The sequence below is a fragment of the Ammospiza nelsoni genome, chromosome Z, assembly GCF_027579445.1.
Source record: "Ammospiza nelsoni isolate bAmmNel1 chromosome Z, bAmmNel1.pri, whole genome shotgun sequence".
NCBI classification, from domain to species: Eukaryota; Metazoa; Chordata; class Aves; order Passeriformes; family Passerellidae; genus Ammospiza; species Ammospiza nelsoni.
The window spans coordinates 68,349,872-68,374,684 of record NC_080669.1 but is presented as its reverse complement, the minus strand read 5'-3'; the positions used below and the strand labels follow the sequence as shown (position 1 = coordinate 68,374,684).

At 34.8% G+C, this 24,813-nt stretch overlaps 1 protein-coding gene across 1 annotated transcript in view; it reads right to left on the bottom strand.

Annotated features, from left to right (window-relative positions):
- The window catches only part of ADGRV1 (adhesion G protein-coupled receptor V1), a 262,471-nt gene that overhangs the window by 219,664 nt on the left and 17,994 nt on the right, over positions 1 to 24,813 (bottom strand). Inside the window, exons 11-26 of the mRNA XM_059493101.1 lie at positions 24,102 to 24,278; positions 22,909 to 23,132; positions 17,510 to 17,542; positions 16,324 to 16,450; positions 16,048 to 16,233; positions 15,193 to 15,373; positions 14,483 to 14,646; positions 13,704 to 13,827; positions 13,075 to 13,341; positions 11,574 to 11,700; positions 9,201 to 9,418; positions 7,400 to 8,143; positions 5,251 to 5,624; positions 3,103 to 3,279; positions 1,381 to 1,561; positions 547 to 749 (exon numbers count right to left, since the gene is read on the bottom strand). Coding sequence (XP_059349084.1) covers positions 547 to 749; positions 1,381 to 1,561; positions 3,103 to 3,279; positions 5,251 to 5,624; positions 7,400 to 8,143; positions 9,201 to 9,418; positions 11,574 to 11,700; positions 13,075 to 13,341; positions 13,704 to 13,827; positions 14,483 to 14,646; positions 15,193 to 15,373; positions 16,048 to 16,233; positions 16,324 to 16,450; positions 17,510 to 17,542; positions 22,909 to 23,132; positions 24,102 to 24,278 — 3,507 coding nt within the window. The remainder of the gene's footprint in view (positions 1 to 546; positions 750 to 1,380; positions 1,562 to 3,102; positions 3,280 to 5,250; positions 5,625 to 7,399; positions 8,144 to 9,200; positions 9,419 to 11,573; positions 11,701 to 13,074; positions 13,342 to 13,703; positions 13,828 to 14,482; positions 14,647 to 15,192; positions 15,374 to 16,047; positions 16,234 to 16,323; positions 16,451 to 17,509; positions 17,543 to 22,908; positions 23,133 to 24,101; positions 24,279 to 24,813) is intronic.

Below are 24,813 nucleotides of genomic sequence, written 5' to 3'. Positions count from 1 at the left end.
GATCTTCACAGTTTTGTTCAAGTTTAGTGTTCTCATCCAAATGAAAAAAGAAATAAAACCTCAGTTCTTTTTCTTTTTATCAAAACATCTACTTTTCTTCACTTTATAAAAATCTGCTGAGCCTTTGTTATAATAGCAATCTAAATTCACTGAATTATAAGCATCTTAATTTATCTTCATTTTTCTGCACAAACTGCAGTCAGAGAAGAAAATGTACTTATAAGCTGTGTTGTTGAATATGTACAAGTCCTAGTAAGTACTAATATTATCTTCACCTGCATATGCACTTGTATGGTCATAATCAGAAACAATAGGAAATATCCATTCTTCCTGCACTGACAATTTTCTTAAGGATATCAAAATCAAACCCAGGAGCTTTATATTTGTATAGTATTATGCATCTATCACAACACCATAATAAACTATTTAACTATTTCTGTGAAAAGAATCACAGCAGAGCTAAAATATTCAAACTGATGGCTATTTTCAGGACAAATAGCTTTAATTCAATTCTAAAATAATGACACATCTTGGCAATGGCCTTACCTGATAATCTTTGGGACTGAAAGCTGTAAGTGGCACTGTCCTGTATTCCATAAGAACTGTTCCAAGAAGCCCTTGTGCACGAACTACCAATAATCTGACGTGTCCAACTTCTTCTTTAACAGTGATATGGGGCACAGTAGAGGCTGGCACAATCATGTCATCACTGGGCTGAGGAGGTGGCCCCACTGAGAACTGCAGTAGACCTGAAAGACAAAAATTATCATTTACATGGCTTCTCATATAAAATTCGAATTATAATAATAAAAATTAAACAAAAATATTTATAATATCTATATTTAATGTTTATGAAATTTTAAACATATTAAGATGCCTTTAGGATTCAATCATGCTATTTCCTGGAATGTACTATGTACTATTCTTGCTCTCACTGATATTCATGTTAGTCTTAAAAAAACTATTTCCCAAGAATGAATTCAACACTTCCCAAAAGAACTCAAATGTCATAATATTGGGTACTTATTGGTATAATAATAGGCATGCTTAAATGTCTCCCTCTGTTACAAATTCTCATTTAACAAATTCTCATTTCACAAAAACGACCATAAAATTAACAACATGCAATGTGGTTTTCTTGCAAATGGGGATGATCCCATGTTTGGTTGGGGCAGCTTTAATTCCTTTTTTGTAGTATTCTCAAGAGTAATTAATTTGACTTTCATTCTTGTATAAAAATTATGGATTAATCTCAAGTTAGATAAAGTGTAATACGTTTCATTGCTTCCTCATCTATCTAGGCTAGGCAAATTTTTTACCTCTTGAGCTAGAAGTATATATAAATCTGCAATAAGACTGTATCATCTTCAACATTGTTACCATATGGGTGGTCACTGGCTTTAATGCTGATATCAGTAGTTTCCTTTTCTGGATCTATACTTGCTCCACTGGTAGGAGTTGAACCTCGTTTTCCATCTCCAGACACTGCAGAGACCAATGTCACACGGAAATATTCATTTAGCTCCGGAATGTCATCATCAATAACATGCAAATTTAAGACCTAGAGAAGGACCAAATAATGGAGAAATCAAAGTATGCAACATACATCCCTTAGGAATTTTATGACCCTTTTAAACAATTAAGTTTTTAGTCAATCAGCTGTATCTGCTGTGAGTTCAGAAAGAAATGTAGAGGACATTATTGCCCTCCAAATTATTTAACCTTATGATAAGTTTAGAATGCCAGTTCCAAAAACGTCTCTACCAAGCTGTCAGAGACTTTACAGCAATTAATCTAATTTAGAGAGCAAGTGAAGTGAGCTTTTAATGCCACCTGACACTTGAGGTTACAGATCATCCTACCATGTAACATAATCTGCTCTGCATAAACTATAATATTAATCTCAGATGATTCCAACTTCCTATATATTGTGATTTAACAAATATATACGAGAAAAAATTTAGGAAGCTGTTGTAGAGCCATGGGAATGAGTAGTTTAAAAATATCAATGGAAATTCTCTTTAAGATTTTTCACCTGATGAGCAACTGCTCCCAGTGTGTTTCTTAGGGCCGTGACCATTAGGTTCTCTATATGTAGACCATACATTGGACCACATAGCAATGGAGTAAGAGTGCTCACCAGGTCTTTTCTACTACTTTATGAAGTCAAGCCTCATCCACGATGCCAGACTGGAAAAGCTCGGCAAATTTAACTTTAAATGACTGTATGTAATGCAGTAATACATTTCAGTAGAGAATTAAAGCTAATAAACTGCCAGAAGCATAATATTTTCCAAAATCACAAGTTTTTGCCAAGCTGTAATCAGCTACATTGTTTAAGTGGGACCAAATCCACAGCTCTAAGTGAGTCATTGGGATCTTTTCAAATTATGTCAGTAGGTTTCACTCAGTCCCTACTGACTTCAACAGAATGACAGAAGGAAAATTAAAGACAGTATTTTCTACTATCAACCCACCCTTTCTATTTAACAAACACCAATAAAAAATACTTATGAACTTCCTACAGTATTGCAGTCCCACATCTCTTTTTCAAATAAATGTAAAATTCCAATGCTATGGGTTGGGATCAAATTCACAGAAATAGATTAATCAAAAGAGACAGAATGTGGCTAACAGTTGCAAGACATTTGATTACAGCAGTGAATTTGACTGCTGTCTATTTATTTGTTGTGAAGATAAAACTGATCTCCACAACTCAGATGCAAAATCTCATTATATTCCAATTTCAGAAGTCACTGGCTCCACTATTCAAGCCCAAGACTACCTATACTTGAAATATATATATATAGGTATACAAATATATAAGATATACATATATGTAAATATATCTTATGTGCAATTATTTGCATTTAAGCATTCATGCATGCACAGTAATGCCTGAAGTGAAATGCACACAGATAGATAGGCATCTATCCTATCACTTGTTAGATGTCAAAGATGAAAAAAATGCTGCAAAATGTAATAAAAGCCATGTGAAGAAAAGACTCTTCAGTATGAAAAGCAGTCAAGCATCCTCAGAAGGTGTTTTCCAGCAGGTTTGCAAAGGACAGGATGAATATTTAATAGGAAGGTAGGGTTTACCTCTGATCTCTGCCAAGGAAGGAATGTGATAGTGCCACTGCTGTTAGAAAAATCGCTAACGGAGTAATTAATGCCTCTGGAATCAACTTGTGAGATAATGTAATTTATATACACATAGTCTAGGGCGCCCCTTGTTCGCTCCACGACACAGGATATAGTGGAACCCTCATCAGCAGCCTGGAAGAAAGCAAGAAATTGACATATTTGTTATGATCAAAGTAAATCAAAGCAACAAATGTAAAAGTTTGAATTCTCTAATGCTATTCAAATGTTCAGAATTCTTTATTCTGTCATGTTACTTGCAGCACTTGTGGAGTGACAGGAAGCTGAAACTGATGTTGATGGCAGTCAGAACAATCTTAATGGAAATTGCAATAGCTTCTAGCATCTCCCTGAGGTCAGCCAGTAACTGTACTCTGTTGTTTCTTTTGGACACAAAAACAGAATCAATGTTTGAAATGTGTATATCAAAAGCAAAAGACTATACTGTTTTATATTAATGTCAGCTATTTTAATTTTAATTTGAAGAAAGATTTGGATTCCTCCTTTCCCTGTCTAAAACCACTATGGAAAAAAATAGATACATTTAAATTCAACTATACTATTATAATTCAGGAAAAAACTGAACTTTTTGTGCTACAGTACTCTTTGCAATTCTGTCTTCATAAAGAACATGCCCTTAGCAGCAACAATTTCACATATTTGGAACAAATCAGGTATTGATACTGGCGAAGTGTATAAAAATTTATGATCATCAAACTAAAATAGAAAATCATTTTAGTTGAAAGTTATCAGAATGACTAAAGTATCTTAAGCATTAGTTAAATTTCAGAGCTGCTGTATAGCACAGTGCAAATACTGAATATGCCTTCAGCTGCTTAATGGACAGATACAGACATAAGGAAATCAAACTACTGATAAACAATGCTATAAGATAAAGGCGAAACAATTAACATGCCACATAAATTTTTAATTTTGCGTTACGGTTGATTGCTGATCTGTGACATCACAGAATTATCAGTGGCATTGGAAACTGAAGGAATCCATTATGGTAGCAGATGGTAGGCACCTGGAAAACAAACTGAACCGAACTAAATACTATCACCAGTCAGGCAAGACAGTTGCCTTCAAACACATCATAAGGACTTCAGATAGAAAGGATGCACTTAAGAGGTCATAAGAGCTCCCAAATTTGAAATCATTATGAACTTTTTTCCCAAAATAATCTAATAATAGAAATGGGTATCATGTCCTTCTCCCTCATAATGATTAAAAAACTACAAAATTAATTACAATTATTTCAATACCCTCAAAAAAAGATTCAGGTTCATATACTGCATATATGATGATCACCTCCATATTTAATGTTTAAAAATAGTAACTTCCAGCCAGTATTAAGTGAATTCATATCAAATATGATGAAGAAAATGATGATGATTTAATTTAAGGGAGGAAGAGACTGGAAGAGAACTCAGGAGAAACAATTCCTGCACAGCAGAATCGCTCACCACATGCTGACCAAAACCCAGCCCATTTCCAAACAATGACCAACTGCATTCCAGGTAATTCCCCCAGTTTATACGCTGGACTTGACATTCTGTAATATGGAATGTTCTTTTGGCCAATTCAGGTCAGCTGTCCTGGACATGCTCTCTCCCATCTTTTTGTGAAGCTCCTCACTAGCTGAGCATAACACAGAAGTCTTCGACTCAGGAGAAGCTGTACTTAGCAACATCCTTGTGATATCAACATTATTCTCATCCTGAATCCAAAACACAAAACTGTGCCAGATACTAAGAAGAAAATTAACTCCCTCCAAGATGACATCAGGTTAGAGTCTCAGAAATTACAGAAGTAGAGGAAAAAAACTGTTCTAGGAAATTTTAAGCCTTAGTCTTCAGTTTGTGTAATAAGATAAATTTTCTTAATAAAAATAATTTGGATGGGATTTAAAAAAAGTAATATTGGAAATTGTAGAATGACTGAGGCTGTATGAACAGAACTTACACACTTCCAAATTCTAGAAAACTTTGCTTGAGTACAGAAACTGAAAATGTAGAATCAAGGCCCTTCAAAGGTTAGTTAGCTTTGCCATTAGTTTGATCGTGTCTAAAATTTCTCCTGTAGCTTTCCTTATGAGCATCTTACCTCAGGAATACATGGTCCAGTGAAGCCAAATAAACCATTAGCATTATCACTTTTCTGTATTCTTAACCTTGCTGTTGTGTTTTCTTCTGAAATTCGAGCTCCACCACACACAGAAATGAGCTTTAGGATGAATAACTCCTCTCCTTCTTCCTCCTTGTCATCCTTTGCAGACACAATGAATGATTTATTGGTTTCTCCTTGCTGATACTCCAAATACCCAGATACAGGGTGTACATCACTCTTTGCAGGAGTTGCATGGAGTTCATAGATCTCTGCTTGTGTCAGTTTTCTCTCATAAAGCCTTACATCCTGCATTAAACCTGTATACCTGCTGTTGCCATTGATTCCTGCTCCAATTCTCACTATTCCTGGACCTGAGAAGAAAATTAGAATTTTTCTCATGTTATTGGGTTCAAAATAACTAATATATGTAATTATTTAATAATCTATGGTAAATTGTTTATTGTCCCTAGGTTAATAATCACATTAATCTTGAAATGTAGACTGGGAGGCTCCTGAAGCCCCATCTCAGTGTTACAGGTAGATCATTTCAGGTCAAACAATTCCTTCCTAGATGGTTCGTGTTTTTCATCCTACTAGTTCTATCTGCACATGATCATCATACTTTATATTAATGAATCTTAGAAACTTATCTTAGAAACTTTAATGGAAACTTCTTTCCATTAAAAAAATTCACAGCCAGCTGCAGCCCATCTCAATTTTGTTTGTCCAAACAATTGCTTTGCCCATTTTATCTTTGTATATTTAATGTGTCCTCTGCTAGGACAGAGAATCCATTCTGATGATCAGAGTATTAGCTACACAGAACATGCTTATACCCTTATGCACTGAAAGAGAGGCTTAAGAAATGTAGACCCAGTTCCAAGCACTTTTTACAACTGCTTTAACATTTCTTTCTCTCCAGAAAATTACTCTATTCAGCAAATCAAAGGACGACAGTTCTCTTTTTCACAAATAAACTAAGCTGATAGCTCATACTCCTATCACTCTAAAACATAGAACACATATCTCTTCAGATGGTTTTTGATTTTGGAAGGAAATATGCCACTGAGTGTCACTTCTAGAAACAAGCAACCACAACTGCTAATGGTCCCAAGACACAAGGCAGAGGATGGTGAGAAAAGCCAGGCTACAGCACCCACTGTATCCAACATTAAATGGTGAGAGATTAAAAACCTTAGCATAGACTTCTAGTATACCCAGACAGAGCTTTATGTTTGTGCACATACATTCATGTAGATGTATACGCATTTAACATCACTGCATGTTATCAAATTTTCCTCCTACAGAGGAGCCTGTACTCAAGAATTTGATAATCATAGTCTGCCTATCCCCATGAAAGAAAACCTGTGAAATAATGGGGAGAGAAAGAAAGGAAAAGAAGGAGATTACTACTATGAAAAAGAAGCACATGGAAGAGTGAGGAAATGCAAAAGAAAGAGTAAACATAAACGTATCCCTACCATACAATACCTGACATTGTAAAGGAATTATTATGATGCTCACTGCTATGCTCGTTGAGTGCAAAAGTCCGTAATGGTTATGTATGACTAAGTCACATCTGGGAATATCAAGTTAGAGGAACTGAAGTACATATGCTAATGTAATTTCGAACATCATTGAACAGATGGGCAAAATTTTCGTATAGCATGTAAATACACGATTAAGTAAATCTAAACCCTGAAAGTCCCATTGCTTAAAGGTCGTGGTTTAGCTGTAATATCATACACAACTAGAATCAAAAACATTATTGTATTTTGTTTCAGAAATCAAGAGAAAAAAATCTTTCTTAGCCACAGTACTGTAAATTTAATCAAAATCTTAATTGTATATATATATATCTATAGTTATATATCTATAAGCCTACATGTGGAAACAAAATTACTAACTATTATTTTTAAATTATTGACATTCAAGCTCCCTTACAGTTCTGATGGTTTTTGAAAATCTCCCAGCTCTCACTTCCATTTATATGGTTTTTAAAATCCCTAGAATTTTCTATTAATTGCTTTTAAATAATCAGACATAATAATTTCCGAATCTTGCATACATCTTTCAAGGAGCTAGACTCTTCCATATTTCGCAGAACTTCACATATGAATAAAAATAATACAACCTATTGCCTCACCATCAGCAATTGCTTCTCCTTTAAGGCTCTTAACTCCTCCTGGAACTGGAATTCCATCCATGTAAAATTCAATTATACTTTCATCCAGAGTAATCAGAATGTGAATCCAAGTACTTTCATCAAGATATTTCAGGACTGTTGCTTTGGCTATGTATGTCATATAGGATCCTAATGCTGTATAATGAAGCACTACAGAGACATAAGAATCATTTGTTTGGATTTTCACACCATAATATAAAGTCCCATGACCATCATCCTTTTCAACTATATAACCATCAGTATTGACATTAGGAATTAACCATGCTGAAAATGTAAAATTAGTTACTGCAGTATTTCCATCATATGGGTATTCCAGACCAATAATTCCAAATGCATCCTTTTTTCCACTGAAATACAAAGCATCTGTTCCACTGTGATGGCGTCTCATGTGCGGCTGAGATTGCACTGTACTTGGAAATGATCCCAGCAACAAGAAGTCCACCATTGATGGTAATCCAGCTTGAAACGTACTGGACAGTATTTCCCAACCTAAACGGACAGTGCCAAAAGTGCCTTGATGTCTCCAAATGATGAAGTCTGTAATATAGGAAAGATCATCTTCAGAAAGAACATCTTCTGCTATCTCTCTGTCCTGACTCTCTGGATCTATAACGAAGACTCCAAAAGGGTCATCATTGAAAGGGATCATCACAGTTACAGCAAGGTTTGTGTTGGACAACTGCCCGCCAGGACCAGGAGACCCACCTATATAATGGAAATTAAGAGTAAAAGTTACTGGTCTGAAAAAAGTTACTAAGTATTTTAAAATGTTTAAGTAAAATACCTTTTAAATAGGCCTAAATCTTCTTTAAAGTGTCTCTGAACTCTTAAAATTTTCTCCAAATTTGGGATTAACATAAATTAACTGTATTAGTTTTAAAACACTATAAAGAACATTTTCATACAAAACAAGCCATGTAATTTTTCAATTGCAGAATATAACTGTCTTTCAGTTGAAACAAGATTAGCTCAGATTTCCTGAATTAGTAATGAGACAGGTTGCTTTTGTTTCATTTGAAACACATGAGGTCAAATTCATTTCTCATTGCATTCCAAGATTTACACAAATATGAAATGACAACATTTGGTTCCATTGCCTCCAAATAAACAGAGATTACCCTGCAAAATCAGTAACTAGTTGTGTGTTAAAACTTCTCCTAAGTCCTGCCATTAGCCACCTACTTCTCCACAGTAAGAAGATCGTGGTATGACTGTAGAGCCTCCATGCACCACTAAGTAGGAAATCTTCTGTACATGCATACGGATTTCACTTACAGAAATGTCAACATATTTTCAGTTGTATCTCGGCACAGAAGACCATAAATAGTACTGAGGTGGAAGGAGTCCAGCAGATTTAGAACTCTACTCAGTAGCAGGCCTGTAGCAGTTGTAATTTAAGTGATATGAAGTGGTAACTATTTGTATTTTAGAGAAATTTCTAGAAAAAAGCAAACAAACCAGCCAATCTCCATTATAGTAGATACGCATAACCTTTTATATCTTCATTTTGTCAGCTCTACACAAAGCTCTACACCTCTGAAATCACTAAAAGGCATCTTTTTTAAAGGTCTGATTCCAAAACTGCGTTCATATATTTAAATTAAAGAAAAAATGAAAAACAAAACCTAAAATGCCATAAGAAAAGTATAGGATGACATAGGCATCAAGGCAAAGCTCTTTGTAGGATTGTTTTCTTTTTAATTGATTAAATATAATTATTTTATACCTGATAGGAAGGGAATGGATATATGGAAGACAGTACCTGAAATATTCACCAATTTTAAAATGTAAAATTCATTGAATTCAGGAATTTTATCTGAAACAGCATGGAGCACTATCTGCTTTGATCCTTCACCATCCATGAAGTGCACAGTCCCATATGTTTCACAGAACTCTTCTCCTGGCTTCAGTGCAGAGTCATTATGAAACAGCTGCCAGGTTACTGAGACATTCCCAAAGTGTCCTCTATGTCTCAAAATCCTATTCAGAGACACAGAAAGAGTCAATGTCCGGGCAGGTACGCATCAGCATTATCCATTAACAATGGAAAACACAGACTAATCATCCTTACTGTGGAATACAGTATGCATTGTCCTAAATAAGCAAAAATAACAAACAGAACCATGAACAATAAAACAATCCTCTTAGAGGGCCTGCAATTTCACAATATAAATCTTCATCAAGGTATACCACAGATGTCTTAGAAAGAAAGCAATCAATGATGGTACATGCAAAATAGCACTGTTTAGATGAACATCAGTTTGTCTTGCACTTCTATTTTTTAATAAAAAAAAATTAATGTATAATTCAGCAAATTGACATTAAAAATTGTGTTAACTGGCCACTCTTAGAGAAGAAAGAGAAGGCATTTAACTACAAGTATTTTTTTCCTTTAACCATTAAGGTGCCTTAACCTTTTTTCTATTGTTATTTAATTTCAGTTATATAGTAGGTCCTTCACAAACTTGATTATTCCATATTAAGAATTGAATAAATATAAAAAAAGCTTTTATTTGTTTGCATAGCTATCTGGTAACATAATTTCAATAATTTCCCAAAGGTATTATAAGTAAAAACTGAAGAACTGAACTGAACATAAAGAAGTTCCTTTATTAACAAAATATCTTTGCATATGAAAAAAGCATTTCTGCTTGTGTGGCAAAAAGTAAAAAAATCAAAGCATTATTGTACAAGTCTGAAAAACCAACTCAATAAAGTAGTCTAGGAACAGAAAGACAATAAGTTCTTACTGCTTCCAAAGTTTCCTTTAGTTGTTATTAAGCAGGGCGTTCCATTCCTGCAGTGTAGCACTGCAGCACTGTTGCAGTAACTCCAGTTGCTCTCTAAAAAGCTCAGTGTTGGCACAGCTGTTCTCACTCACTGGTTTATAAAATAGTCTGACCCTTTTCTTACGTACTAAACAAAAGTCAAATCCTTTTGGGGGTATGGAAGAGACAGTCTCCTAGTAAATATATTTTATCAATAAGGACTAAGCAAGGTAAGATGTTGGTAACCTTGGAATTATGTGCTTCCATAAAGCACCTGTATGCAAAAGTGCTTAGTTCAAATCATCCCCCTTCACACCATCAATTTAAAAATAAAAATTATTAAGGACCAAAAAATCTCTAAGGGGCAGCATAACAAAACCAACCACAGAATATATATTTAATATTGTCTTTTAACAAAGATTTAAATTTTTTAGATCTGCAACACATGCATAAAAATTTAACTCACAGTCATAGGCATCTACTTCAAGGCCTTAAAACACACAATCAAATCAAATAAAAATATATAAAAGATAATTAAACAATTGTGGAAAAGCCTGTTCTTAAACTGCGCACCCTATCAGATTTATTGTGAACCTATGTTTCTTTATACCCTGTCAAAAATTTTCTCATTGAAAATCAGTATTTTTGTCAATTTATAACCACATTCTCACTTAAGGAACATAAAAAGATCAGATAACATGAAACTTAATTTCTTAATCCTTCCCGTTCCTGAATACATCCTAGGAGCTACAGGCCAGACTAGGGAGAAATATATTGAGCCTAGAAAAAGGCACATCTGGACTTTGAGAACAGCTCCTATCTGCAATTTACAGATAGAAGAAAAATAAATAACAGAAAGAATACAGTAAAACAGGTTTTTTGCAATATTTCAAAGGGGGATGCAAAAAGAAATTAACATCCACATAGCTGTATTTAGCTGTATTTTGAAAAGATCTTTTTACTTCTCTATTGGTCCAGATTATATTTGGCTCATTCATTTAGATGGTTCTGAATCTACACTCTCGTGAAAGTATAACAAAACCCCCTTTGCTGTAATCTTATTTGTGATATAAAAAGCCCCCTGTGCTGCAATCATCCTTGTTTATATTTTAACTGAGAATTCTGTACTCATTTTAATTTCCACAGTCTACTTGATAATATAAGAGTTGATGTTTGATGCTTTGTTGATCCTCAATATGTCTGCAAATAATTTAATCCAAAATTTGGTGAAGCTATTTTTCTAATAAATTTTAGCAATGCAAAAAATAAGACTAGATCAAAGTACTATCCATAAAATAACACACACATCAAGATATACATACATGTATTCCAAAAAGGGGCAACAATATTATTTAAAAGTTACTTACAAAAAAAAATTACTTTTTCCTTCTTCCACTGGCTTCTCTAGAGGTTCTAAGGAGAAAATTCCATTAGGATCATCATTTGCTTCGATAATAACTGTAGCCACTCCACCGTTAAAGATAACAGTATCCCCTAAAAAGAGGGTGATTAATTTTATCAAAACTGGAATCAGAAATGGAGGTAACTAAAATTGAATGTATTTTCTTCTCACACCAACAGCTTTCATGCAAAGAAAGAAGCAAGCAGTGATAAAACAGTGCAAACTAATATTTAAACTATTCACTAACAGACAAATCAGAGTAAAAAAATGTAAATATTATCTGAGGCAAGGATCAAGAATGTAGATTTGAAAAAAAAAAGTGACATGACAAGAGATAATGCAATCCTGAGAAGAAAGGATTGTATGAGAGGCAGTACTTCATGTTTGGTCAATTGGTCAGGTCAGAAGAAAAAGACAGGTATTCAGAGATCCTAGCTCTCCTTTAGACCTTCAGCAGAAATATTGCACTTTAACTAAATACAAGAAAACAACAATCGCTAAGAGATTAGTCATACTCATATCACAGCCTATCTGAAAGGAAAAAAATATAAGATACTGGTGAAGTAAGGAAATTAGTAGTATTTCTTTGTGTTCATTAGCAAAGTAGGGACATTTCAACACTTTATGTCCACAAAGGTACACTATGTTTTCATCTCCATCCTAGTTTTTACCCTTTTCAAAAGCACTAGACTTGTTTTTATTCCAAAGTGAACAACCCACTTTAACTTCATATACCTCTATTTGTATTTTCTCAGAGTCCAATAAAATTTTCAAAAGGGATGAAACAATCAAGGTCAATATATACAACAGATGATAAAAAGAAAAATAATAATTTCTCTTTTTTCCCTTTCAGGAATTCATCTAGAAATATTCTGTATTTTGCCCATTCTGGCAGGAATATGTGAAAGGAGGAAAGTCATCACATGTTTTCAATAGAATGGTAAAATAAGATCCTGAACAAAGATCCTGAACAAAGTTAGTCAAGTAGAAAGAGAGCACTAAAAAGAAAATTTAAGAAGGAAGAAGTATGGCTTTTTCCAGTAATTTCCACAAAACTGGTGTTCTCTAAGAGAGCTGGGTATCAGACTGAAATATATCAGGAAACACGGGAAACAGGAACCACCTTATACTCAGATAATTGAGAAAAATTACCTATTTATTTAACTTATATTTTCTTACTGATGAGTCAAAACCCCATCTAATTTGGAGCATTTGGAAAGAGATTTCAACTCAAGTTATCTTTGCAGGACAGTTTCAGCTTTATAGTTTAATTTTTGTTTCCGATTAAACGATTGAAGATCAAAATCCAAACACACTGTACAGAAATTTTATAGAAATGTTGACGCAGACCTTATTCATATAATGCCTGGCATTTATACATTGCTTTATTATAAGAACCAGCTGCTAAAAAATAAAGAAAAAAGAAAAGGACAGTTACTAAATATATATTAAATCATTGCTTTTACCTGTTGAATTCAAAAGGAAGATATAAAATACTTCATCAGTTTCAGGGGTGTCATCATCATTAATATACACAGATAAGGTCTGCTCTCTTTCTCCAACATCAAACAGAATTAAACTATCCTTTTCACTGGGAACAAAGTCTCCCTCTTCAGCTGTTGCATCTCCATTAACAGTAATATACTGAACAGTGACAACAGTATTAGTAGATCCATTCCTTAGGACTGTAAAGTTTGCAACACTCCCTTCTGTAATGCTCACTGTCAGAGGTTCTGAAAAGACACAAGCAACAAATTCAAGTTCAAGCCTAAGCTTCTTGCATGCAGCTTATTCACCTAATCCCCCTTAAGAACAAAGAGAAGGCGCATGTAGTTAAAGGAGAACACTCGCAGGTAGAAGAGAATATTGTTGTCCTTAGCTACCTAACGAATCCAAGAGCCATCAAAAAGAATAATGACATAAAATGAGAAAAATTCTTAAGTAAAAAAAAAAAAAGCAATACAACAAAACCAAAAAAAGTAAGTCTTATAACACTAGCTCCACTAGGATTAAGATTTTTCAATAACCTGGTCTTGGGATAAGATCTGTATGGGGTAGAATATGAATTCAAAATTTTAAAACAGTAATATCTAACCTGCAAAATAAATGGGATCATCATTCTTCATAATTTGTAAAAATGCACTGGTTATATTGCCCAGTCTTGCTCCACCAGTGGCATTGAATAATCTGATTATGAATAGCTCCATCTCTTCAGGTACCTGAATGACAAAGTGTTAAGAAATTAATTTGTTGCACATGACACAATGAAGAAATTAAAAGGAACAGCTGAGGAGGTTAACAAACAGGGTTCCTGCATGTTGCTGTTTACTTCTTGATTCACAAGTGTGTTACGAAGGAAGAAAAACGACAGTTCATACACTCACACAAAAATAATCATCAGTCAAAAATCTTTGCAAATAAAACCCCTCATCTTTACTATTGTACAGATAATCCAAAAGTTATCCTGCAGTTTCCTGATGCTGATATAACTTATTTTTACAGCTATGTTTATTTATTTATTCCTTTATTCCTAATTATTCTCATTTTTTCTTATTTAATTTCAAATATATCAGCATTAAAATATGAGATTAGGATTCTTGCTATCAAAACAAGTGGTTTACTTAGTATTATAATTTAAGCACATGACTACTCAAAGATTCTTTTTGGTTTACAGATATGCACAATGTCTCAAATTCTCTTATTATTTACTTAAGTAAATTCACTTTTATCCAAGCATTTTGATTTTTCTCAAAAAAAATCAACACTTTCTTAAAAAACAGATTCTTCTTAAATTTCAATGTTTCAGCACTTCCTCTTTGCTCTATATATTTACACAAAAACATATTACTAAGTATGTTTGTTAAATATTATTACCTCATCTGGTAGAGAGTAAATTGTGATATTTTTTGAAAACTCCAGATTATCAAAGAATATAGTCCCTTGTTCTGGATAGACGTCATTGGTACATGCTGGGTCAACAATCCAGGACACGCTAACATTGCCATAGTTTCCTTGGTTTCTTATAAGTCTGTAAGAGGCTGTAAAATGTAAACATGTACAGTCAGTGTGCATCTCCAGAAAAACAACTCAAAATGAAAAAGGTCAGCAAAGTTGAAATAAAGAAAAAGGAAAGGAAACAGTAAGTCCACTTGCAAAACTAATACGCAAGTGCCCTACACAAAAACCCACATAATAATAGACCATTACAGCAGTAAAGACTTGTATCAACTCTATTGGTACAATAGAGATAGATAAATTGAAATCACATGTATGAAAATTTAGCTCATTCTTCTCTCACACAGCACCTCATGCTCACCAAGCAGTACTACTAAAACCAGGCTGCTCCTTGCAAGTAAATAAATTCTCTGTCCCTCCTGTCTGGTATATTCTCAAGCTATATTTTAACTGGATCGATCCCTCATAGCTTCAAGGACCATCCTCCTCCACAGTAATCTCCACTGCTCATCATACTGTACCCCCCAGAAACTCCTGAGTCAGGCATTGTCCTACAAGGTGAAGTAGGGAAAAGTAGCCTTGCAGGAGCAGACAGCAGAGAAAGCAGTTACTCTAATAAAAAGAATTACCAGCATAGATGATTTCTCCTTTACTTTCCTTTATTGTTACTGACAGTTCATCAGGTTGAAACTGAATGACACCATGTGGATCATCATTCTTCAAAATGGTTATATTTACTCTTGTGGCATTCCCCAGCTTGCCTGACATTTCACTGTAGCCACTGAGCACAACAGCATATGCCTCATCCAGCTGGAAGAGGGAAACTCAGTCAGAATAAAAAGATTTGTTCAGCAGAAAAAAGGACAATTTCAACAAAAGAAAATTACACACAGTTTCTACATGCACAATGGTTTTGTACATCTTTGTCATCTGTAACAGTGGAAGTAAAGATTTTAAAAACACTGACATTAAGGTAATTTAAAAAAAAAACTTGTCAGCTTGCATTATTAATAGAATGTGACTTTATACTTCAAATATTTCTTGAACAAACACAGTAGATGCACCATGGAACACTAAAATAAGCATTGCATCTTTGCATCTATACAGCAAATATTAGTGTAGACTGGGAAGCACTGAGTTCAGTTAGCAGGTATTTACCAAAAACAGAACAAAAAGAAAGCAATGGATTGTACAGGCCTCAATTAAATAGTGGTATTCTATAGCACAGAATGCCACGGGTGCCAAAAGCTCAGATGGATGAGAAGTTCAGTTTCAATTTACCAAAAAAAAATAAATCCACTGAGGCCTATTAAAGCCAAAGGTACCTTCTAGTAATCCAGGCACCCTGGTTTGGAGACTGGGATACATTCCATAGAAAAGGATTACATACTCATTCTGCTACAATATATTTTCTTGTATTTTAATAAGTGACAAACTGCTATGCTGTGAACACAATTTAGAGAAAGGAAAATTTTCATTTCTACCTCTGGAATCCCATCCATCCTTGACAAAAGAGTAATTATGATCTCTCTTTCGCCAGGCTTAAACTCCAGAATTCCTGTGCTTCCATAAAATTCATTATTGTCCCTTGGTTCTACAGTGTATCGCAGAAACTGCGTGACAAGGCTCCCTCTGCTGCGGACAATCTGCAGTTCAACAGAATCCCCCTCCTGTAAAAAAAAGAAAATCCAGCATTTTACTCGCATTCTGCTAAGATTTACTTTTCCATAACAATAAAGAAAAGTTATTCAGATAGCTACCTTGATACTGTAGGGACCTCTGGAAGAGGGAGAAAATTCAAACACTCCTCCAGGATCATCATTTTCCAAAATAGTGATCTCACAAGTAGTAAACCCATATTTCAGTATTTGATTTTCCACGCTGACCCTGGGAAAGGAAAAAAGTCAAGGTTTTTTGAGTGTGGTTCTTTTAGTAAGTAAATACATATCTATGTGAAGGACATCAGATTCCTGATTATTTTTATTAATAAATTATGAAAACAATTACCTAAAAAGAATATAATAAATTAGGAAAGACACATCAGAGTATTCCATTCCCTTGCTGAAACCCCAGCCTTTGTTCCTGAGATACCTTTTCTTTCAGATTATTTTTTACAGCGTATAGTTCTTGGGCTTTTTAGTCACACATGCATACAATACAAAGAAAAAGAAATAGAATCATATAATAAAAATTTAAAATCACATTTAGTATTACTTTTTATTTGGATCAAAACATAAGGAGTGATCCAAAAACACTTAAACAGAGAGAGCTTGAATTTCTTGCATTCATTTCATCAGATATATACTTTCAATTACATTGTTTTAAGTACATTCCATTAAAAATGCAAGAAAAACTACTGCTGAAAGATGCATAAAGAATGCACCTTCAGACTGATGATTTTGATATAGCTTATTAAATATTGGTTTATGAATTCAGATTCATCTTCCATGTTTTCTGGAGGAAAATTTCAATGAACAAACTGCAAGTGTCTATTTTAAATGGTAATAAGTAATATTTTTTGCATATAAAAATATGCCAGCAGACACAAAAACTTGTGTTAACATAAACTAAACCTATTTCATTCCAAAAAAAAGATAACTGCTCAACAGAAAACTTTATAGTTCTAGTCCACTCAGGCATTTAGGTGGGACAAATTGTATTTCTGGCAGTTTAAGACAATGAATTCATATTGCAATCAAGCACAGGTATCAAACACTGAGTCATGCATTAGTAACTTTCATCATTCACAAATCCTAAATAAAGTTTCATGCCAGAAACCCATGCCATCGAATTAAAAACCAAAGGACAACCAAGCATTGTCTGAAGAGATGCAGAAGACATGATTCCTGAGAGGAAAAGAAGTTATTGACAGATTCTGTTCAAACTAATCACGTATAAAACAAAGCATTGATTCATTGAAGACAAACCACAGTTCACTGCACTTACCCGAAGTACACAACAAACCTTTCTGTCTCTACCCTGTTAACAGAGAAAGAAAGAAGGAAAGAAGAATAGAGGGAAAGAAAAGGGGTGGGGAATGAATGAAAGTGCTAGTTCCTGGAATTTCAATAGTACCAGTCTTAGACAATAATAAAAACAAGAGTACCACAAAGTTTTCTTTTCCCTTTCCAAACACATCATGTTCCTTTTATGGGAACCTCCTTCCTTGGCATTTTCTGTTGACAAATGCTAGCAAGTGGGCAATCCTCACTGGTGAGAAATGACCCCATAATCAATTCAGGATGTCAAGGCCCATTCATGGTATGCCCTACCCAGCCCTCCTCCAGGAGTTCTTTCGCTACCAACCCCCGTGTCTTCTCACAACTGCACCAGCAGCCCACATTTATAACTTCACGCAAAAAAAAAAAAATACAATCAACATGCCTCCATTTTGTGTTACTTCATCAATCTGACATAGCAATGATAAAAACAGATAAGTACATTGGGAGTTACAACACATACATATAAAAGATTATTCTAGCAGAAAATCACATCAGACTTTATTTTTGACAATTTTTAGATTAATCAGAGTATCAGAGTAAAATACCAACAAAAAAAGAAGAAAACCACCACCCCCCCCTAAAAACAAGGAGAAAATAGAAATAAGAAAATAAGCACATATGACAAAACTATCTCATCAATTCAGATGAAAGGAAATTATTCTGCAATAACAAGTATGCCATTCTATGAAAGTACTCATAGATTATTTTCTTAACATAAAATAAATATACAGTTAATATTAAACCTGGATTTACTATCAACAAATAAACAAAGAATGTATAAAGTGAAGTTTAAATAATTCAGCTTCAGAATTCAGTAGACAAGAGTTCACTCAAAAGTTTGAAGTAATAAAGCAAATACATTTTCAGCTCTATTCTTTCAAATAGGAGATCTGATTTAATAGAAATTTCTTGATTATTTCAAATGAGGCTACATTTTAAATACTATATATGAAGACATTCTTCTTCCCTTCAGAAAATGTATGCAAGTTTTCCAAAATCATCAGGCATTAATACTATTTAAAAAGTTCAAGGTGAAAATTCCAGAGCTAAAATTTATGCTAAATTTTCATTATATTGCTCTTAATGCTCTTAATTATATCACTAAGCTGTTGGTAATATATTTCACAGCAGAGAATACAAATGAACTATTATATCAAGTGGGTTTTTGGTACGTGATGTACAAGCTTAAGTGGTTAAGACACAATAATCAAAAAGTGAAAGGGCAATGCCAGACTTCATTTCACCTTCATGAAGTCAGATTGCATGAATCCAAACACAGCTCAGACAAAAAACTGAGTACTAGTGCTAGAATGTAGTATCATGTTGTAGTGCACGATGGCAGCTCTAACAGAATCCAAGGGACAGCTGAAAATAAACAGTCCCGAGGTACCATGAGGAGGTACTTTAAGCATCTCCAGGTATACTTTGAAAGTACTTAGAAGACTAGCAATACTTACTACCTTCTAACAGTCACAGTGTAAATCAGACCAGAATTTCAAGAACTTGGAAGTTAGGAAGCAACTCATCAGATTCAGCTGATTAGTTATATTAGATTTGGTGCTGCATCTGGCTGCCAACCAGATGCAGCACCATTCACCACCACTCTCTGGGCTCGGCCATCTAACCAGTTCTTAACCCACAGAAGCAAGGACCTGTCCTAGTCATATGTTGCCAGCTCTTCAAGGCAAATGCTGTGGCACACAATAACTTTGTTAAAGTCCAGATAGACAACATCCACAGCTTTGCCTCAATCCCTCAGGCATGTTAGCTGATCATAAAAGGAGATCAGATTGATCAGGCAGGACCTGCTCCTCCTAAGACCATGCTTGCTTGGTCTGCTGCCCCAGCCATCCTGTACATGTCGTATGACCCCACTCAAGATGATCAGTTCCATAACCTTGCCAGGCACCAAGGTCAGGCAGGCTGGCCTGTAGTTCCCCAGATCCTCCTTCCAGCCCTCTTTGTGAACAAGCACCATATAGGCCAACCTCCAATTGTCTGTGACCTCCTCAGTTAGCCATGACTGATGATAAATGACAGGGAGCAGCTTAGAGAGGTCTTACAATAGCTCCCTCATTACCCTAGGATGGATCCTCTCCAGTCCCATAGACTTATGATCACCTAAATAGCTCTGCTAATCATTAACTACTTCCTTCTGGATTTCAGAAGGTCTATTCTTCTCCTTCTACCTTTCTACCTCTTCTACCTTTTCTACCAGCTCAGGGGACTGGTTGCCCTGAGAATAATTTGTATTTCTGAGGTTGAAGACTGAGGCAAAGAAGGTGTTAAGTACCTCAGCCTGTATCACATCACAGAAATCACTAGAACTATAAAATTTTCCACATTACAACAGTTTTGCTTCATTGAACATATGTCACATTAGATACATACATACACATACATGGATCTGTTCTGGTATCTTAATTTATGGAAGTCATGATCAAAAGATTCTGAGCATAAACTATTTAAACACTCAGCTGTTACTGGATTTTAATCTTCCCAAAATAAAAATAAATTAATTTGTGTATTGTTTTTCCCAGGACTAAAGTTCAGAGGTTTTACTCTCAGCTCCACTCATTTAAGAGAACAAACACAATCCATGTCCCATGACGGTCCTGGCCCTTCAGCTGTGCCAATTGCCAAATTTATAGCTGTGTATCTGCACTGGGGGCATGGCAACTGCCAACAGCCAAGCTTCTTTCGCAGAAGTTAAGAAAACTATCAGATTTAGGTCTGTAGCGATATTTTTAGTTTCAATTCAGGCCTATTTCAATTCAGGCCTAAGATATGGGCAGGCATCCAGACTGAAGCTGGTCCTAAAGAAAGAAAATATGAAGACTCTTCAGCAGGCACAGGATTATCTTGCTTCTTTACAGCTCATCCATCTTCTGGGTAAGCATACTCTTCATGATATACATTGGCCTCCATTTTGTGAACAGCATTCATAATTATTTTTAATATCCAGTGCCTACAGATGGTGGCCACAGAGCAAGGAAGTAAAATACTATTTTTAATGGCTTGGAAGGTTTCTTTTGTTATTATGGGTACAATCAAAGCTCATTTAAAACATAAAACTACCATAACAACATCACTGAGTTGTAAATAATACATCCTTGTTAGAACTAATTATCATATTATTTTGCCCATGCTATTACTAATTGCAATAAATAGAATGCTTATGGATGTATTTCTACGTCTATAGTTTCATTAAAGTCTGTACATGCTCTACTTTTCTACTGACTTATGCTACAGTCTATCAAGCAGTGCAAGCACATCCACAGCAGAGTGTGTCTTTGTTTTCATGGTAATTCACTACTGCTGTGAGGAGCTGGCTGCCTGTCTTGGAAACTGAAATCTTCTGTTCATCTAGAAAACACAAACTATGTAGGAGGCAATACCAAAAGCTTACATGCATCACCCTGCCAGTATCATTCACCCCTGCTTTGAAGAGTCATCTCCAGTGTTGAAAGGATGATCTTTGCAGGTATTGCATTCTTGTCTTTTACTCAAGTTAAAAGTTGCCAAATTTCACTTGTAGCCTTGAGGGATACTGTCCAGGTGTAGAGAAAAGTTCTGATTTTATCTCCTATGTATTTACTTTTTCCTGGCCAAACTACCTAATCCTTACTTCACTCTCTGACCTTGCCAAGTGTGGGAAAGCTGCTTACTGCTGGCAAAATTTTTACCAGCCACTTCATGATCAATAGAAATTGCTACTCCCACTACACATAGCAAAAGCAGAACAGTGGTTGCGTTTGTTCAGCTGCCAACTCAATCCCCTTTTAGACATAATTTTCAAGGCATGGGATTACTAGTCAGAGTAAGTGGTAAAAAGCTATAGTTACACATACTGCAGAGCTATCCAATACTAAAAAGTTAATCTTTTATGCAGCCCACTTCCTCTACATACTAATTTGTCTCCCATCCTTCCACTTCAGCATTTTTGTCACTTTACACAACTCCTTCATAACTTCAGTCATTATTTCTAATCTTAGCTTCTTTGTTTGTGCCACAGATTCTAAAGAACTTTCAGGCAAATCAATTTCATCCACAGGAAAAAAAAACAAAACAGAGAACTGCTTGCAATAGTCTCCGTTTGTTTGGTTTTGTTTTTTTTTTTTTTTGGGCGGGGTTTTTTGTTTCTGTTTTTGGTTTTGGTTTTTGGTTTATGATTTTGGGTTTTTTTGGTTTTTTGTTTGTTTTCAACAGGACCATCTTTTCAACACAGTGAGTATCCAAGATCAGAATGAAATAATTCATTGTGCGCCAGATGCATCCACCAGCTAGCTTCTACAGAAGCAGAGCAACCCTGTACTGAAAAAGCATCTTTCCTGTGTGATAGAACAATGCTCAAAATAACAGGATCAGCAGCAGCCTAAGGAGTTGCTTTCTGGTTTGCTAGTACATACTCTATATGAACATATAATATTAAAAGTTCCCATCAGCTAGTCTGCCCTTCCTATCTACAACAAGGATACTTCTACATAAAGTAAGGACTGTATATGTAGCAGATGTTCAATGCAGACATTGCAGCTGATGGCCCTCTCTTAGCACATTTCCAGAAAAATTAATGGGAAAAATATACCTTAGATTATTAGGAGGTATTAGCAGAAGTGATAGTATTTCTAAACTATAGATACATCTGAATTTTTGGAAGCAGGACTGAAGCAATAGCCAAGATTCTCCTGCTAATAAAACAAAAGGCTCCTGGATATGAAATAATTCAAGCATTCTGAGTAGTGTTCATATGCAGATAGTAACTTCTGAGGCCTCTTACAGCCTTAATTATCCTGCAAACCTGATGTCACATAGTAAGGAGACCACAACACAATGTTTCAGAAACATCATTGCTCCCTTTGTAGCTGAGGCATGTGGTAGTAGTCACACTGGCCTATTTTGGAGCCAGCATTTGTGATGTAAGTATCTAATTCTGCAACAACATCCTGACTATAAACCTCTTCTGAGAAAAACACAGTTATGTGCTGCTTTCATTACTATTCATTATAACTTTCCTCCTTATCTCACCAAACATTATTTTCCTGAAAGTATGTGTTATAATCAAGAGCTAGAACTAAAGATCAAAGCTAAATCAACTTTTTAAGTAGCACACATTATTTTTAATCAAAATACAAACAAAACTAAGTCATTAATAATAAGCACAATTTCTTACATTGATCATGAGTCAAAGATTTCATACGCAGTCTAAATCAAGGGCCCAATATTGCTCCAGGCATTTATCAACACAATGGAGGCAACACCTCATAATTAATACTGTGCCATTTTTTTTATATATAGATTGAGTATAGCAAGTGGTACATATGAATAAAGACTGGAGTACAATACCTGTCCAAAGTTAATAACACAGTTTCATTCATTTCAGGAATATCATCAGCTTTAATAGTAATGTTGATTGCAGTATCACTTTGTCCAGATAAGAAAACAACAGAGCCATTAAAAGGACCTATATCATCCTGTGTTACTGCCTTGTGATTAGGACCGAATGGTCTCAAACTCCAAAACACAGTTGCTTGACCATCAGTCCCATCTCGATGCAATGGAATGGAAACCTGTAAAGAACGTGAGTCTGCTGTTACTTGCAAAACTAGATGCAAAAACAATTAACCCCTTGCAAACTCCTGTTTGAATATGAGCCTCAAAATATTCACCTCCGACTTATACCTATGTATAAGATCTGAAATCAAAGATGGTACATCTATGAAGATATATACTGAATCTTATATATTTAATAATTTATCCGTTATATAATTGGACATATATGTTTATATATTCTTAGTGGAGGTGGCAGACCATTAAAATGACAAATCACTTAGCATTCATGAACACAAAAACCCTTCTATGATGGATTTAACCAATGCCCACCTCATAAAGACAACCTAGGTTTTATATCAGCAGTTTTATTCTGAGGATGAAAAGTAGTTCTCTGAATCAGGATTTGAAGGACGATCTCAGTTAAGACAACTAGGGGGGAAAAGGGGGAAATGTAAGAAAAAATATTTTATAGAGGGTTTCTCTGGCTGGGGTTACAGCATTTAGATGGATGACGATGCTTTTGAAAATGCTTTGGGTATTGTGAAATACAAAAAAGCATTATTTATTAGAAAACAGACACAGCAAGCCAAAGTATATATTCACATGTAAGTGAATTATAAAAAACACAGACACTTTCACCAAATTTGGGAGCAAAATCAGTCCTACTCTACAGAGTGTTTTTGCAGCTGATCAAAGAAATTAAACTGCAGCATCTTCTGCTCCATCTGAGCATGAAGACTTAACCAATTCTAGATTCTTACAGAGAAAGGAAAGTTCACCACACTTTTCAGATGACAAACACATTAATCTTGCTAGCAATTTCTACCTTTTTGATTTGATAAAGGAGGAGAATATTTGAGATAAGATCAAACTTGGAGGATGGATTTTTCTCACGTTAATTTACAAATGCTATAGTGGATATAGCAAACTTTGCTTTCTCCAAATAAGTTTTCCATAGTAAGGGATAATATAAAAATATTACTTACCACTGTAGCAGGTGATTCTTCTGGTTCAGAAAGAATAATTGGAAGATTGCTAATAAAGCCTATTTCTCCATTTGCAATATCTGGAGTAATCCTCAAAGAAATATTTCGAATCTCATCTAATCTAGGACTCACGGGTGGGACAAGAGGAATTCTATTCAGCAGCTCAACTTTTTCCAACTGTGAGAAAAAGTAAGAAAAACTTGAGAAATAAGAAAGCCTGAGTACCAAGTGAAAACTATTCTGACATCTTGGAATAAGTGTCGTATGCAAGGAGCAAACACCTCCAAGATAAATTTTTCCTACCAGCGCCATTTCTACTACAAAAATGTGTAAGTAGCTGTGTAAGAAATTAAGTGAATGGTGTTGAGCTTCCACAGCAGAATGGTATACCTCTCAGACAAATCATGTACACAACTAAATGTACATAGAAGGACAATTAACTTTCTGAACTGGGCATTTCCTTACTAGATATATGAATTGATCTGCCAGATTGTTGCTTGTACTTCAATGCTTATTAGTTTTTTTGTCATGCATTGATAAAAATCTGTTGAAGTCACTGGAAACATAATAATTTAGACACTCTCATGAAGCCAAAGAGTGATTCAATCTTCTTTCCTCAGTTAAAAAAATGTAAAGACTTTTCTATTTACAATAACTAATATGTAGAATTTCATTCATAATTGAAAATCAGCACAAGATTTTAAAACTGTAA